Source organism: Solanum verrucosum, unplaced genomic scaffold (assembly GCF_900185275.1).
Source record: "Solanum verrucosum unplaced genomic scaffold, falcon-dt-bn FXZP01000093.1, whole genome shotgun sequence".
NCBI classification, from domain to species: Eukaryota; Viridiplantae; Streptophyta; class Magnoliopsida; order Solanales; family Solanaceae; genus Solanum; species Solanum verrucosum.
In genome coordinates this window covers 931,089-947,157 of record NW_026020065.1, presented here as the reverse complement: position 1 = coordinate 947,157, position 16,069 = coordinate 931,089, and the positions used below count along the sequence as shown (strand labels likewise).

At 33.4% G+C, this 16,069-nt stretch overlaps 2 protein-coding genes across 3 annotated transcripts in view; one reads left to right on the top strand and one right to left on the bottom strand.

Moving 5' to 3' along the window:
• LOC125823741 (ABC transporter I family member 6, chloroplastic) overlaps window positions 1-16,069 on the bottom strand; it is a 377,846-nt gene that overhangs the window by 189,130 nt on the left and 172,647 nt on the right. The gene's annotated exons all lie outside the window — the stretch shown is intronic.
• LOC125823710 (probable LRR receptor-like serine/threonine-protein kinase IRK) lies at window positions 704-4,384 on the top strand. The gene is made up of 2 exons (XM_049503081.1): window positions 704-2,296; window positions 2,840-4,384. The coding sequence occupies exons 1-2, from the start codon at window positions 828-830 to the stop codon at window positions 4,284-4,286; spliced, it is 2,916 nt and encodes a 971-aa protein (XP_049359038.1). The 5' UTR covers window positions 704-827; the 3' UTR covers window positions 4,287-4,384.

Genomic DNA, 16,069 nt, shown 5'->3' with positions numbered 1-16,069 from the left:
CAATTTGAGTCAAGTAATATATACTCGGGGAAAATATATATTTTTAATGCTCAATTAATAAGTACAAATATTTGAAAAATAGTGAGTAGCACTAGCTTATGAAGTGTCTTTGATTTACCATCAGGTGGAGTTTGTTAATTAATATCCCTTACTCCAAAATTAATTAACACCCTTTGTTTCCTTCAGTCCATTTACTTCTATTCTGACATTGACTTACGTGTCTGCCACATCAGACTCTCCATAACCGACCATACAATGCCACGTGTCATCATTAATAAAAGCACTCACCCACTCCCTTTTTCCTTTCTTTTTCCCGTTAATTAAAACACTCTGTAACTGTGAGAGAGAGATAAAGAGAACGTTAATAAATGCTCCCACTGACCCGCCGTCCCCGGTAACACTTTACTTTTATCTACTTTCTCCGGCTTATTCCTCACTACCTCATCAACAACCTTCAACTTTTCACCGGCGCTTTCCATTTTCCGGCGAAACCCCAAATTCACTCTCATTGTCTCCTTCTTCTTCCCTTCAGATTTCCCTTTTTCTGCTGCCAAAATTCAACTGTTTCTTCCACTCATCCATCTACATTTTCTTCTTCTCCACTTTGTTTCATTAAAAATTCACTCTTTCCGGATTTCTAGGGTTTTTTTAAGAACTGGGTGTTTTTTCAAAAAAATTCTTACCCATTTTTTTGGATGTTACGTTCTTCTTGTGCTAAAGATTGTATCTTTTGCTTGTTCTTGTATATAATTATGTATACCCATTTGGGGTTGCTGATGGGATTATGAGTAACTTATATATTGCTTTGTGATTATTGAGCTGGGAGAATGGAAATGAGGAAGGTTTTTGGTATAGTAATATTTTGTATTTTAGTATCTCCTATTTTTGTTAAAGCCTTGAACTTATCTTTTAATGATGATATACTGGGGTTGATGGTATTCAAGGCTGATGTTCAAGATCCACAAGGGAAGTTGGTGTCTTGGAATGAAGAAGATGTTAGCCCCTGCGGCTGGAATGGTATCCATTGCAACCCCAGATCCAATAGGGTCTCTCAGATTGTTCTTGATGGGTTTGGGCTTTCAGGTAAGATTAGTAGAGGTCTTATGAGGTTGCAGTTTCTTCGAAAGCTTTCGCTTGCGAAGAATAATTTTACAGGGAGTATAAGTAGCAGCGTTGTTCAACTTGCTTATCTGAGGATTCTAGACTTGAGTGAGAACAACTTATTTGGGACGATTCCGGGTGATTTTTTTGAACAATGTGGGCCATTGAGATCAATTTCTTTGGCCAAGAATAAGTTTTCAGGGAAAGTTCCAGAAAGTTTGAACTCATGTGTGGCATTGGGGTCTTTAAACTTGTCCTCAAATCAGTTTTCAGGATTGTTACCTTCTGGAATTTGGTCTTTGAATGGGCTAAGGTCACTTGATCTGTCAGATAATTTGCTGGATGGTGAAATTCCAGTAGGTATTGAAGGTATGCATAATTTGAGAGCCATAAATTTGAGGAAAAATCATCTCAAAGGTGAAGTTCCTGATGGAATTGGAAGTTGTTTGCTGTTGAGGTCAATTGATTTGAGTGAAAATTCTTTCTCTGGAGAACTTCCTAAAACAATGCAGATGCTTAGTTTGTGCAATGAGTTGATTATGAAACACAATGCATTAGTTGGTAGTGTACCTGAATGGATTGGAGAAATGAAAAGCCTTCAGATGTTTGATCTTTCTGGGAACAACTTCTCTGGTCAATTCCCGAATTCAGTTGGGAAGCTTCAATCACTGAAATTACTGAACGTGTCGCGAAATGCTATTTCTGGGGACTTGCCCAAGTCCATGAGCAGTTGTGTTAATCTTATGACACTGGATGTTAGTCACAACTCATTGACGGGTGATCTTCCTCCTTGGGTATTCAAATTAGGATTGCGACATGTTTTGTTTTCTGAGAATAAATTAAGTAGGGGCATGAAGAATGCTATTGCTTCTTCACTGGAAAACTCTCGACAAAAGCTTCTAGTTCTCGATATCTCTTGCAATGAGTTAACTGGTGAAATTCCATTTGCTATAGGTGATTTTAACAGCTTGCAGTCGTTGAATTTATCTAGAAATGCACTTGTAGGGAACATCCCTGAGACTGTTGGCCATCTAAAGTCACTGGATGTTCTTGACTTAAGTGAGAATCAGTTAAATGGTAGTATCCCTCTGGAGCTTGGAGGAGCCTATGCTCTCAGGGAACTGAAACTGGAGAAGAATGCCTTGACAGGAGAAATTCCTACTTCTATTGGAAACTGTTCTACTCTTTTGTCCTTGTAAGTTCTTGTTTCTCTTTATCGTTCATTTATATCTTTCATTTGAGATAATCTCTCTGCTTGGAGGTTTTCATAAGGACAATGTAGTGGTAAGTTATTGTACAGAAGAACCTGATTGATATATAGTTTGATAATTAAGGAACTAGCGTTTGCATTCTTTTTCGCAGTTTCCTCTCAGACAACGTTGTTTTGGATTGTCAAAATTCTAGTGACTAAATCAAGCACGAATCCTTATATTAGAGATTCTTTATCATGTTCTACTAATTTGTTAGTTCTAAGCTTCTAGCAATCATTTAGAGTTTCCCATATTGAGTTAACCAAGTAGCTTCTAGTGTATGATTTTAGATAAAATCCTTTTTTTTTTCTAGATAAGGCAATTTCCTGTACTTAATATTTTACATAAAGTATAATGTAACAACATCACATTACCTGGTTTTCGATGTTTTTATGTGACTAGCCTGTAAATTTATTTATGAAGTAGTCTTTGAATATCAGCTTTCCTCAAAGCTTGGTTAATCGGTTTTGTTTCCATCAACTTGGCAGGTCTCTGTCACATAATGGTTTAACTGGCCCTGTACCTGCAACCCTTGCTAAACTATCTAACCTACAAAATGTTGACCTTTCCTTCAACAAATTAACCGGAATCTTACCAAAGCAGCTGGTAAATCTTGGTCACCTTGAGTTGTTCAACATCTCACACAACCAGTTAAAGGGCGAACTGCCTTCTGGTGGTTTTTTTAACACTATTTCTCCCTATTCAGTGTCAGCCAATCCATCTCTTTGTGGAGCTGCTGCTAATAGGTCTTGTCCAACTGTCCTTCCCAAGCCGATTGTTCTGAATCCCAACTCCACAGAATCTATTCCTGGTACTATCCCTCTGACTGTGGGTCACGAAAAGAAAATCCTAAGCATCTCTGCCCTCATTGCCATTAGTGCAGCTGCTATTATTGTTGTTGGTGTTATTGCCATTACTGTGCTAAATCTTCGCGTACGGTCTGCAACATCTCACTCTGCTGCTGCCCTTACATTTTCTGGTGGAGATGACTATAGCCCCTCACACAGTACAGATGCAAATTCTGGTAAGCTTGTCATGTTTTCAGGCGAACTTGACTTCAGCACAGGGTCACATGCTCTGCTTAACAAGGATTGTGAGCTCGGACGTGGTGGTTTTGGAGCCGTTTATCGCACTGTCCTCGGAGATGGGATGCCTGTGGCCATTAAGAAGCTTACTGTCTCAGGTCTTGTTAAGTCTCAGGTAGACTTTGAAAAGGAGGTTAAGAAATTGGGAAAAGTTCATCACCCTAATGTTGTGGCTCTTCAAGGTTATTATTGGACTCCATCACTACAGCTACTTATATATGAATTCATAACTTGTGGAAATTTGTATGATCATATCCATGAAGGTTCTAGTAAAAACATGCTCTCATGGAATGAGCGGTTCAACGTTATTCTTGGGACAGCAAAAGGCATGGCTAACTTACATCAAATGAACATAATTCACTATAACCTCAAGTCCAGCAATATTTTGATTGACTGCTCTGGTGATCCTAAAGTTGCAGATTATGGGTTAGCAAGGCTGTTACCGATGTTAGATCGATATGTTTTGAGCAGCAAAATTCAAAGTGCACTCGGTTACATGGCACCTGAATTCGCATGCAAGACTGTGAAGATAACTGATAAGTGCGATGTGTATGGGTTTGGAGTTCTTGTTCTGGAGATAGTCACTGGAAAGAAACCGGTTGAGTACATGGAGGATGATGTTATTGTATTGTGTGACATGGTACGGGGCGCATTGGAAGAAGGCAAGGTGGAAGAGTGTGTTGACAAGAGGCTGCATGGAAAATTTCCAGCAGAGGAAGCGATTCCTGTGATGAAGTTGGGTTTAATCTGCACATCACAAGTCCCTTCAAACAGGCCTGATATGGCAGAAGTGGTTAACATATTGGAAATGATCAGATGTCCTTCAGAAGGCCAGGAGGAACTAGTATGATATCCCAAACTGATGGAAAATTTTAATATATGCTATTAGTCCCGGAGAAGAAGAATCCGCTTGATCTATTCATATTATGGTCATTTAAAGTTTCAATTTTTTTTATTATGTTATTGGTTCTCTGTTGTTCCGGGTTACCGGATTCCTTTTCACCGGGTTTTAGTATGTGAGGATCCATTTTTCACGGTTCTTTTATGTAACAATCGATTCTAACATGTAATTCCAGTAACCTCTTGTGTTTGTTGTTCAAATGAAGGAAGGTCCAAATGTTGATAGTGGATGTGCCAATAAGTATATTTCATGACAAAATGATCAAACAAGCACTATTATATGTCTGTCTGACTGGAATATGACTTGTCAAAGCAGCAAAAGTACTCTGCAGCTTAATATCCAGGTTGTGTTTTCAATTATTGTTACAAAAAAGAAAAACAAAAGGAATTGGCAATCCATGTTTGGTCAGTGTTTTTTGTTTTCTGAAGTACATGACAAAATAATCTTAATATATTGTTAAGTCAAAAAGGGTATTGATACTTGATAGGGTGAGGGCCTTAAAGATTCTTATCTCCCACTACTTATAAAGCAAATAATCTCAGTGATGATGATTAGAATATTGTTGCAGAAAATTTAGACAAAAAAATAAATAAAAGGTAGATCAAATTAATAAAATAGAGAAAATGGTGCATAGAGTGCTGTCTATTTTTATTCAGATACAATTGTCTTGTCTTTAGGTTCTACTACTAACTTATGTTATTTAAATACACATATTTTGGTCTTTTGCTTTTATCTACTCTTTCTACTAGCCGCTGAAACTCACATGGCTTTCGTCCTTGTTCAATGTCTTTATATCACTTGGAATTTTACTCCTTTAAGATATTATCTTTCTTTTTATCGTCAAACAAAAAGCAGGATCAAGCACTCTCTTGCTAGTAATAGGGTTGGATCTGGTGGTGCGCATCTCAATTATATATCAAGTCATTAGCGAAATCAGAATTTTCGATAAAAGAATTCAGCATCAACTATATATATATATATATATACATAAATAGACAGGTTAGCATGTGCTACTAGATTTTATAACAAAAATCTGAGTAGCAAGAAATTAGAAAGTAGAATGGTGGTTGTTTATTGAGTAGTTGAGATAATGTCACTAAAATTCGAAAGCCATGTGATTTAGAAAACTAATTTGAGTTGTCTTAAAACTACTAGTAATATTGTTGCAACTCTGGCGTGCAATAAGTTTGTTGGGCCCAAGAAAACCTAATTTATTTGGCGTTTTCATCATCATGAAGTAGCACATGCTTCTTACAATTAAGCTTCTGATTCCAATAGTATATAAATTACTCACTGATAAAGAATCTTAAAGAAGCCTTCTAGAAATTAAAGCTAGACAAATGGCTCCTTCTCCTAGAACCTACAATCCCCAAGGTCCAACATCTAACATTTTAAAAAAAGTTTCTTTTAAGAAAACGAATTTCTTGAAGAAATTACTTGTGGTAGAGTGGTAAGTACCAGTGGCGAAGTGGGGTTCAAAATCTGAAGATTACACACAAAATAGCTGGAGGGGATTCGACATCTAATATATATATATATATACCTAAAAAATCAATCATTTATAATATTGTAATTTTTCACCGAAGGGGTTCGGATGAACCCCCTAATTAACTATAAGGTGGCTTCGCCACTGATAAGTACTCATTCATCTTTAACCCAATGTCTCGAGTACATAGTAGCTTTTGTTAAGGAACGTTCTATTCCAAATGTGAAACTTCTTAGCATGAATTCAAATTTAATTAAACAACGATGAAAAATCAATAAAAAAATAAAAAAGAATTAATAATAGTAAAACGAATTTCTTGAAGAAAGGCGCCAAAGAATTAATGGTATGCTAAGTCCAAAGTATGAGTCAGTATAGTATGAATTGGACCATGCAAAGGTATTAATGAAGTAGTTGGCCGATGCACAGTCTGACTTGCATTTTTTAATTGCATAGGAATTGCAAATACCACAATTAATTTTTTTTTGCGGTAATTATTTAATAGCAATAGTATAATCATGTTATATTATATTAGTGATAATAATATAAATATGGTTATTTATAATTAACACACTATATAAATATTATTAAAAATTGTAATAACTCTAAATATAATAACATTAACTCAAATGACGTTAAATATATTTGTCGAATACCTTTAGGAAAGAAATAAGTTCATTTTATGAATGTGCCAAAACGTTAAACGACATGCCATGTATAGTAAAAAAAGATGTGACGAAAGCTACCTGACTATTTATTTTCAAGGATAAAGAAAATGAAAAATTCTTGAGTTGATGGAAAAGGAGGGGCAGAAGGTTCTTTTTATGCATTTTGCAACTATTTTAAAAATATATTTCAGTCCTACATCAAAAAATAAAAAGACAGTTTCTTGAAGATAATCAAAGCAGTAATGGTATGCTAAGTCCAAAGTATGACTACACAAGTAGGTGTTGGACCATATATGCAGCTACGGCCTATTAGTGATCAAATATATCTATGTTATGATTTTCACTAAGGCCGGTGATTCAAAATATAAAAATAAAAGAGAATTTAATATCTATTGTATATATTTTTTTTTAATGATAAATCATTTATAAATGATGTAATTGGAAGTTTGTATGACTTATTATATATGGAGCCAGAATTTTTACTAAAGAGTTCAAAATTTGAAGAACTAAACACAAACTAGCCAAAGAAAATTTGACATCTATTATATATACATAAAAAATAATTTTAATAATTTTCCGTCTAATGAACCTTTGACCAGAAGCTAGCTCGGCTCTTGAGCATCAAAAAGGCGATAAGCAATGTGGCAAAAAGAGGTGAAAAAGCTGCATCATTATTTATTTGTAATGAAAAAAAAAAAGAAAAAAGATTTGATTTTGAATACTTCTTTGTGATGATGAAAACTAAAGGTTATGGGTCCATAAGAATATATTTTTAGTGCGATGCTGCACTCAATGAACGACATGCCTAAATTCTTCTTTTTAGAGAGTATGGGTTTGCTTTATTGGGAGTTGAGAGTGGACATGCACACCAAACATTTTCATTTTGTTATATTGACAAAAGTATGCATGCGTTTCTTCCAATAGAATACCCTACACATTGCCTCCACATAGAATGCTCAACTTATGGGCGTTTGATCATGCAATTTGAAGTTTTGATTGAAATTAGTAGTATTTATTTATAAAATTTGAATAAGGCTTCAATTTTCTAAATGTAAGATTTCATTTCCAATTTTTTTAAAATTTAAAAGTTGACCCATTATATTTTACAAAATAGTCCCTTATGTTTGGCTTTAAACTCAAAATCAACCCTTTTTTTTATAGGGTACACTAATGGTCCTTCAAATTTAAGTAAGTGCACTGTTAGAGGGGGTTTGGATTGACTTAAAAATTAATCAAATCTACTTTTGAGTCAGTTTCTGACTTTTGAAAGTGTTTGACAAATATGAAAATAACTTAAAAAAAGTAAAAAATGACTTAAAATAAGTTAGGAAGGGTTTGACAAGGTTAAAAATAACTTAAAATAAGTTTAAAATCACTTAAAATAAGTCAAAAATCAAAAGTAGGTCTTTCCTACTTTTTATTTTTTGACTTAAAGGTCATTTAAATTTGACTTTTTATTTTTTGACTTAACTGTCATTTAAGTTTGATTTTTTATTTTTGACTTAAGAGCAACTTTTTTTAAGCCAATTCAAATGGGCTCTTATCTCTTCATTAACGTTTTGATCCTTTATTTGGCTCTTATCTCTTCATTAACGTTTTGATCCTTTACACATCCATTTAACAGAGTTTGGCCTGGAAATAACATGTTATGAGCATTACATATTAAAAGGGACCTTTCCTAATTACACAGATCAAAACGGATACTTCACCCATAAATAGGCGAATTGTCCATTACCACTTGGGGTGTACAAGCAAAAATGATAAGTCAAATTGAACCGACTAACCGAGTCGAATAGAAAAAATTGACTTGTGGTTTGATTTGGTTGATTTGGTGTCGATAAAAAATCGACCAATCTTGATTTGAATTTGTAATAGAAATAATTTTTTTATACATAAAAATATTAATTATAATCTACTTTGTTAATATATCTTAAATTAGTTTATAGTTTTCAAAGTTTAGATATATATATTAATTACTCAGCTAGTTTCAAATACATACAATAAAGTTATTAGTTTACAACAAATATAACCATGTTTTTGTTTCCATAAAAAAACCAAAAGTCATAAAAAATATATTGATTATACAATATAATTTGTCAAAATTCGTAGAAAGTATACACTCACTATACAATACAACTTATCTATATACATTGACTATATATTATGATACACTCAAAAGGTCAAACATAGTTTAACTATACATAAAATACACTAACTATACAAGAAGGAGGAGGAGGAGGAGAAGAACAAACAAACAACAACAACAATCATTAATGGCGAAATTGAAAGTAAGAAAAAGAAGCATAGCATCCATCAGTGGCACAATTGAAAGAAAGAAGAAAAATATTAGGCCAATTTCGTTAATTTTGAAAATTGGGCCAATTTTGTGTAAAGTGGCCCTTTTCAATAACTTGTCCTATATAATTTTAAATTTGGACTTGTAAAACATTGTAAATCTTTTATTTAGTAAAAATTAGGCAAATGACATAATATAAGAAAGAAATTACTTCCTTTCCCTACTTTTTCATTAATTACCAAAAATCCCCTTTTTTAGTGTTTTTCGGATACATAATATAGCAGTGTGGATACTTAATATAGCAGCGCGGATACTTTAATTAATAACGGACGGATACTTAAATTATTAAGTTGTTAGCAGCACGGATACTTAATTAACGGGGGGATGCATAATATAGCAGCACGGATACTTTAATTAATAACGGGCGGATACTTAAATTATTAAGTTGTTAGCAGCACGGATACTTAATTAACGGGAGAATCCATAATATAGCAGCATGGATACTTTAATTAATAACGGGCGGATACTTAAACTAATAAAGTATCCGGTTAAGTTGAATTGGGGGAAAATAAGGGATTTTTGTATTTTAATAAAAGAGTAGGGAAAAATTGAGAATAGGTAAATAAGTGTTGTGTATTTAAGTAATTTTTCCATCTTTTATTTGTATTCAACTTGTTTCAACCTTCAATCTTATTTGAATGTTGATATTTCAATGAAAGTTTTTTATATTCATGTTAATTTTTTTTAAAAAGATTTTTAATCATTTAACGTTTTAAGTTCTTGCCTATCACACATGTAAGTGAAAATATATTTGATCTCTTTTTTAATCATTATATAATTATAAGAAAATTTAAAAAAATGACCAATTTTATATTAGTTTGATTTGGTCTATAGATTTAATTAACCGGCATAATTGATTTAGTTATTTTTTAATAAGAAAACCAAACAAAACGACCTATGTACACCCTACTTACTTCCGCTAACTCTATCTATTCTACGGCAATAAAAAACTCAAATTAGCACTTTATAAGACTTAAAGATTCTATTCTCAAATTTCACATATAAAATGATACCCACCACACATAGCAATGTACAAAAAGCACTATAAAAAAACTGTAGAAAGATACTGTTGGGTTTTAAAGGTGTGAACAGGAAATGAAGGGTTGTGACTCTCCTGAAGGGTTGTGACTATGCCGAAGGATTGTGACCTTTATGAAAGGTTGTGTCCTTTCTAAAGGGTTGTGACCGTTTGGAAGGTTGCGCCTTTTCCAAAGTGTTGTGACCTTTCTGAAAGGTTGTCTTCTTACCAAAGAGTTGTGACCTTTACCCTCTGTTGGCTATAAATAGAGAGGCTTTTTCTCATTCTTCTGCATCGAATTCTTCCCTTCTCTTGCATACATTTCTTACAAAATAAAATCGATCGATCGTGTCTGTGTGTGTGATTCGTTGCTGTCATTTTGAGTTCGTTGAAATTATTGAAGTTTAAGGTACCACTACTTCTTTAATGGTTAATCCGTTTTATCTTGGGAGGAATTAATCTGCAACCTCGGATACTTGAGGGGGTTAAATTTTTTAAGGACACACAGTGGAATCTGTGGACTCGGATAGTTCTTTGTTTTTTCTTTTCATCTTTTATTATTTATGGTTTGCTAATTTGAATACAGGAGATAACAAACTTAAGAAATTTATTATTGACGGTATTTTCTGTGGTAAGGAAATTACTTTTATTTTCAGTGTTCTTTTTGTTGGAAAAAAAAAGAGAATTATTTTATCATATGATAAAAGAGATTTGAGATGAATTAGTACTACTTTAATATGTTTGAGTATATTTTATGTAGTAAGGTTTCCTTGGATGAGTAAGATTATTTTTATTTTCTTCCCAAGTGAATTGAAGCATTGCACCCCTTCAGTTTTCTTTTCAATAAGAAAAGTTATTTTGTGCATAAAGGTTAAGATATGCACTTTAATTGTTTTTTTCTATATTCTTGGTTTTATATAACTATGAGAAGAAGTAAACGAACAGATGTTGTCTCCTAACAATATTTGAACATGAGTTTAGTTTCTCGTTGAAATTCAATGTGTTCTGAGGAAAATTGGAATATGATTGAAACTGGGAAAGAAAAAAATTAGCAAGAAAAGTGACTTGCATGGAATCATTGCTGACAAATAGAATATGATTCAATTGGGGTAAAAATCAGGTTTTATCTTTATTTTTCTTGATCTTTTTTTCATCCTTTATAAGTTATCAGATTTATTTCATAAATGTTAGGATAGATGGTCATTATGTGATGATCTCAGAATATATTTTTATTACTATTAATATGTTTTCTGTTTAGAGGAGGAAAAAAAAACTTTTGTAGTTTTCTACTCCATGTGAAATTTGATTGTGTCTGACTTTTGGAGACTAAAATCCTCTGATTTTTTACTCTTTTGGTTTGAAGAATATAAGAACTTCACGAACAAATCAAATTGTGCATTGACTTGAAGAATATAGAAACTTCACCAATTAGTTAAATACTCTGTTTGAATGAATATTCTGACTTGAAGAGTACAAAATCTTCGTCAGGAATATTAAGGCTAAATGATTTGAAAAAAGATAAAATCTTCATCGTAAGCTAGAAACAGTGTTGTATTTGAGGTTTCTGGAGATTAAAACCTTTTTGATTTACTACTCTGTTTGAATGTGAAACTAATTCGAAGAATATAAAAACATCATCAGAATTCAAGGTTCATTCGGTTAACGATTAGAAGAATATAAAAACTTCATCGTTAAACTAGAAACAAGTTTTAAAAGATTGAATCTTTATTGTTAGTATTCTAAATACTAAGTGGTCTGTCTAATTGTGACAGAAAGAAAAAAAAACACTAGTGACATTTAATTAGTGATTTTTGTGTCTGCAATGGGTGTTTCTATGAATTAAATATCCAAAAGAAGGCTTCGTGTTGCCAATTTGTATTTTGATGGTATACAATTTGAAAGCATGAAAAAAAAATATGTGGAAAGTAATGTCAAATACTTGAAAAATATTTTTGAGAACATATTTAAAATGTGGGGGGTTCTTTACTTGTGATAAAGAAAAAATTAGACTTACTATCTAATTTAAATTTGAAAGTACAATATATGAAATTTAATGACATTCTTGTATTATGTTAGACCCACAAAATTCTTGGAGTATATTTGATATTGTGGTCGTTGAGTCTCTCTTTACTAGTATATGTTATGACTAGTATAAAACCACAAAATTATATTACTCGTTCAAAAGAATTGTATTCTTTGATGAAAAAGTGTCACTTAAAATATTGTGATTTTTCATGAAAAGATATGTCTATTTGTATAGACATGAACATTGGTGAAAAGTGATATGTTATGTTTGTGTTGTAAAATAAATATTCGGGTCATATTGCCCTTATTGGACCAAAGAGACTATGGTCATGGGTAATTCTATAACAAATTGAATGTTATGGAAAGGTCCTTCTGCAAAGGACATCTGGCAAGGTGCTGACTCTAAAACCATGTCTGTATTTGACAAAATTATAAAAAGTAAAGAACAAAATATTAGTAGGAAAAAGTTACCTCATGGAAGGTCTTTTCAAATCCATTATTTTTGTTTGTTCTTACTTACTTGAATCAAATTGTTTGTGACATGAATGGTTAGGACATGTCAATTACAAAAACCTTGCAAAAACTGCTCAGCTTAGAAATTTTGCCTAACTTCTAGTGCAATAAATCAAAATGTCAAGTATGTTAAGCATACTAATAAATTTGTTGAAAGAAATTTTAATCCTTTATAATTGATTTACACTAACATTTGTGATATAAAGTCAACACTATCTCTTGGTGGGAAAAAGTGTTTAATAAATTTTATTAACAAGTGTTTAATAAATTTTATTGACAATTGCATTAGATAGTGTTATGTCTATCTGCTGAATGGTAAGGATGAAGCAATAGAAACATATATGCAATATAAAACTGAAGTTGAAAATCAGTCGGATAAAAAGATTGTCATGATTAGAAGTGGTAGATGTGGAGAATATGAATATTCTTTTGCAGAAATATATTTGAAAAATGGAATCATCCATGTAACGATCCGAACCGTCGTTAATTAGGAAAAACAAAGATTTTGAGAAAATCTGGGCCACTAACCCGCCAGGGCGGGCCAGATGCTGCAGGGGCGCCGCCGTCAGGGTGGGGTAAGTTGGCCCCAGAGCGGGATAAGCGAGGCAGAACGTAAATTACGAGAAATTATATTTTTGCCATCTTCCTAAAATACCTAAATAAGTCGTAAAATACCCTAGAAACCTCAGAAAAGCTGCTCTAAACTTGGGAATGAAGGAGAAGGAGATTTCTAGAGTGGGGATGACAAATTCTTACAAATTCTTGGCTAAATTCACCGTCACGAACCCAAGAAATTCGAATCGAAGTCAAAAACTCTGTACAACTGCTTGGTGCCTAGGTAGGCTAGGTTTTTTACGATTGAGTAGTTTTAAATCTGTGCTTACTATGTGATATATGTAAATCAATGGTAGGATTGTGTGTAAACCTTCGTGCACCAGGTAAATTACATGAATAATCCTTATAGTTCAAAGTATGTGGGTTTACGCCTTGTGAGGAGGAATTGATGAGTTGTTAGAAAAATCTAGAATTTCTATCATGGATAAAATTGGGTCAAGAATGAGGACATGAAATCAAGAGTGGAGTTAGATTTATGAATGTATACTACATCCGATAATTGAAGTGATGAAATTGAGGAATTATGATGAATTGTGATTAAACCCTAATAAGAAATTCCAATGATGAACTAGGGCTGAGTATGGTCAATTATTATATATGTGATGGGGACTGAAGAGTAATTAGTAGGTGATGGTTGTGATTCTATGTTGTGTGATGTATGCATGTTTGTGCTTCATTATGATACTTGTGCATGTATGAATGTTGCAATGTTGATCACACTTGTTGTAAATGAGATAGATGAAATATCATTGCCATGAAATCATGACTTAAATGTATGACCTTGATGATGTACTTGTGATTGTGATTGTGGTGTGTGAATGGGATCGGATTGCCACGTTCCGGCATAACCAACTTGGATCGGATTGCCACGTTCCGACATAACTAACTTGGATCGGATTGCCACGTTCCGGCATAATATGGATTGGATTGCCACGTTTTGGTATAATATGAGATCAAATTGCCATGTTCTGACATAAACATGAGATCGACTGCCATGTTCTGACACACTAACTTGGGATCAGTTGCCACATTCTGACATGCTAACTGTTTGAGTTTGGGTTCCGTGAGAGGACCAATGATGTGATATAAATATGAGTTATTCATTATTCGTGTACTGGTTGACAATATTGTATATGCTTGATATATGTTTGTGAGTAAAGTATTGTATTGGTTTGTTTATGTTGTCCTTAGTGGATCCATGCTATGACGATTTTTAGTTGGTTGTTCGTGGATTGTAATGGCGAGAGTAAAGATAATATATGTGAAGGAAATTGCTGGATGAAGTTCACCTTGGGGGAAAAGAGATTGGGTTAGTGTTAAGAAAGCTTGAATCATTGTCTTATGTGACTATGGTTGGTAATGTGACGAAGAAGTAAGGTAGAATGTGTACAGTTAGTTGATTTGGTGGTTTGTACTTGGGAAATTTCTTACGTGTTTAGAATGGTTAAGCTATGATCAAGAATCCGGTAAGTGGGTTGATTAAAAAAGGGTTAGTAGTTAGAATGCTAGTGTAATTGGAGGTATTTCAATGAAAGGGGTGAAGGTGGAGAAGCGAATGGTTTATTCCATGATCTTACTAGTTGGTTTTTATGTTATGTGGTGGGCGTCGGGTTGACCGATGATGCCTACCAGTAAGTGTGTTTTGTACAAATACTACTCTTGCTATGTCTTTTGACATAGTCTGGATGCAGGATTTATGACGTTTCATTAGGTGAAGACGAAGAAAATCTCCAGCAGCTTCTATTTTTCCTTTCGCATGGTGGGAGCTGTGTCTTTTATTTATCTTATCCAGTTTTACTTTTAGTAGCTCTTGTACCTATTTAGACTAGATCCATTGGGAGTTGTTTAAATTACCTTACAAGTTTAACTAATAGTGTTTTAAAGGCGTTATTTATAAAATTATAGTGTTGTATTTATTCCTGTTTTCTTCAAATTCCGCATGTTTTTACTATTGGGATATAAGGGTTCCCCTACTTAGGTGTTAGAGTGGGTGCCCGCACGGCCCGGTGGATTGGGTTGTGACAATCCATTAAATTACTGCACATACTCACCTTAATCTAATGAAATTGTTGACAGAAAACTTAACTTTGAAGGAAATGTTGAATGTCATACTTATAAGTTCAGGTTTACCACAAAATTTGTGGGGCTGCTATCATTATAGCAAAAGAGAACAACAAAAAGTTTGTCTGTTCCGTAAGAGAGAAACAAAAAATTTTGTTTGTTAATAAAGGGAGCAACAAATTAAAAAAAACTTTTGTTTGTTAAGAAAGGGAGCAACAAAAAGTTGTGTTTGTTCAGACTTTATTGTATCCTGATAGAGAATTGTTTGACGTCCCATAAAGTATATACAAGCAATAACTCTTAAAAGATAGTGATCTAACAATTTCCAATACAGTCTATTCCATATGAGAAATGAAAATGAGGGAACTATTCCCAAACGGGTCAAAATAGGACCTAAGACTGTGGATTATATGTTCATTGGATATGCTACAATGAGTAAAACATGTTGATTTATGGTTCATAAGTCCGAACCGTCGAATAGTCAAGTGAAGGGGTCTAAACGACCTTGGAAAGAACCAAAGGAGAATGCACTTAATAAAGAGATTCAAAGGCGTAGTAAATGTCAATGGACAAATTACTTCTTCCGGGTTTTATTTTTTAACATTTCTTCTTGAAAATGAGTCTATATAGTCGAAGAAGATATGTCTTCTGTGGACTCATCCTTTTTGAAAAGAGGCTGTCAATAGTAGGATAGATTCAATCTTGAGCAACCACACTTGAGAGTTGGTTGATCTTCCTCCAAGAAATAAACCTTGGGTTCAAAGTGGATCTACAAAAGGAAAAGAAAGTTGATGAAACTATTGGCAAATACAAAGCAAGACTTGTTGTCATAGGCTTTAGACAAAACGAAAGTCTTGATTATTTTGACACATAATAGCCACTAACTAGGATTACATCAATTTATATGTTAATTGTGCTAGTTGTGGTATATGGCCTTCAAATTCGTCAAAATGGACGTGAAAACATTTTTTAAAAAAAATGGAAAATTAGAGG

Coding starts and splice junctions, on each gene's coding strand:
- LOC125823710 (XM_049503081.1), top strand. CDS start 828: ATGGAAATGAGGAAGGTTTTTGGTATAGTAATATTTTGTATTTTAGTA. Junction 2,297..2,839: donor TGTTCTACTCTTTTGTCCTT/GTAAGTTCTTGT, acceptor TCAACTTGGCAG/GTCTCTGTCACATAATGGTT.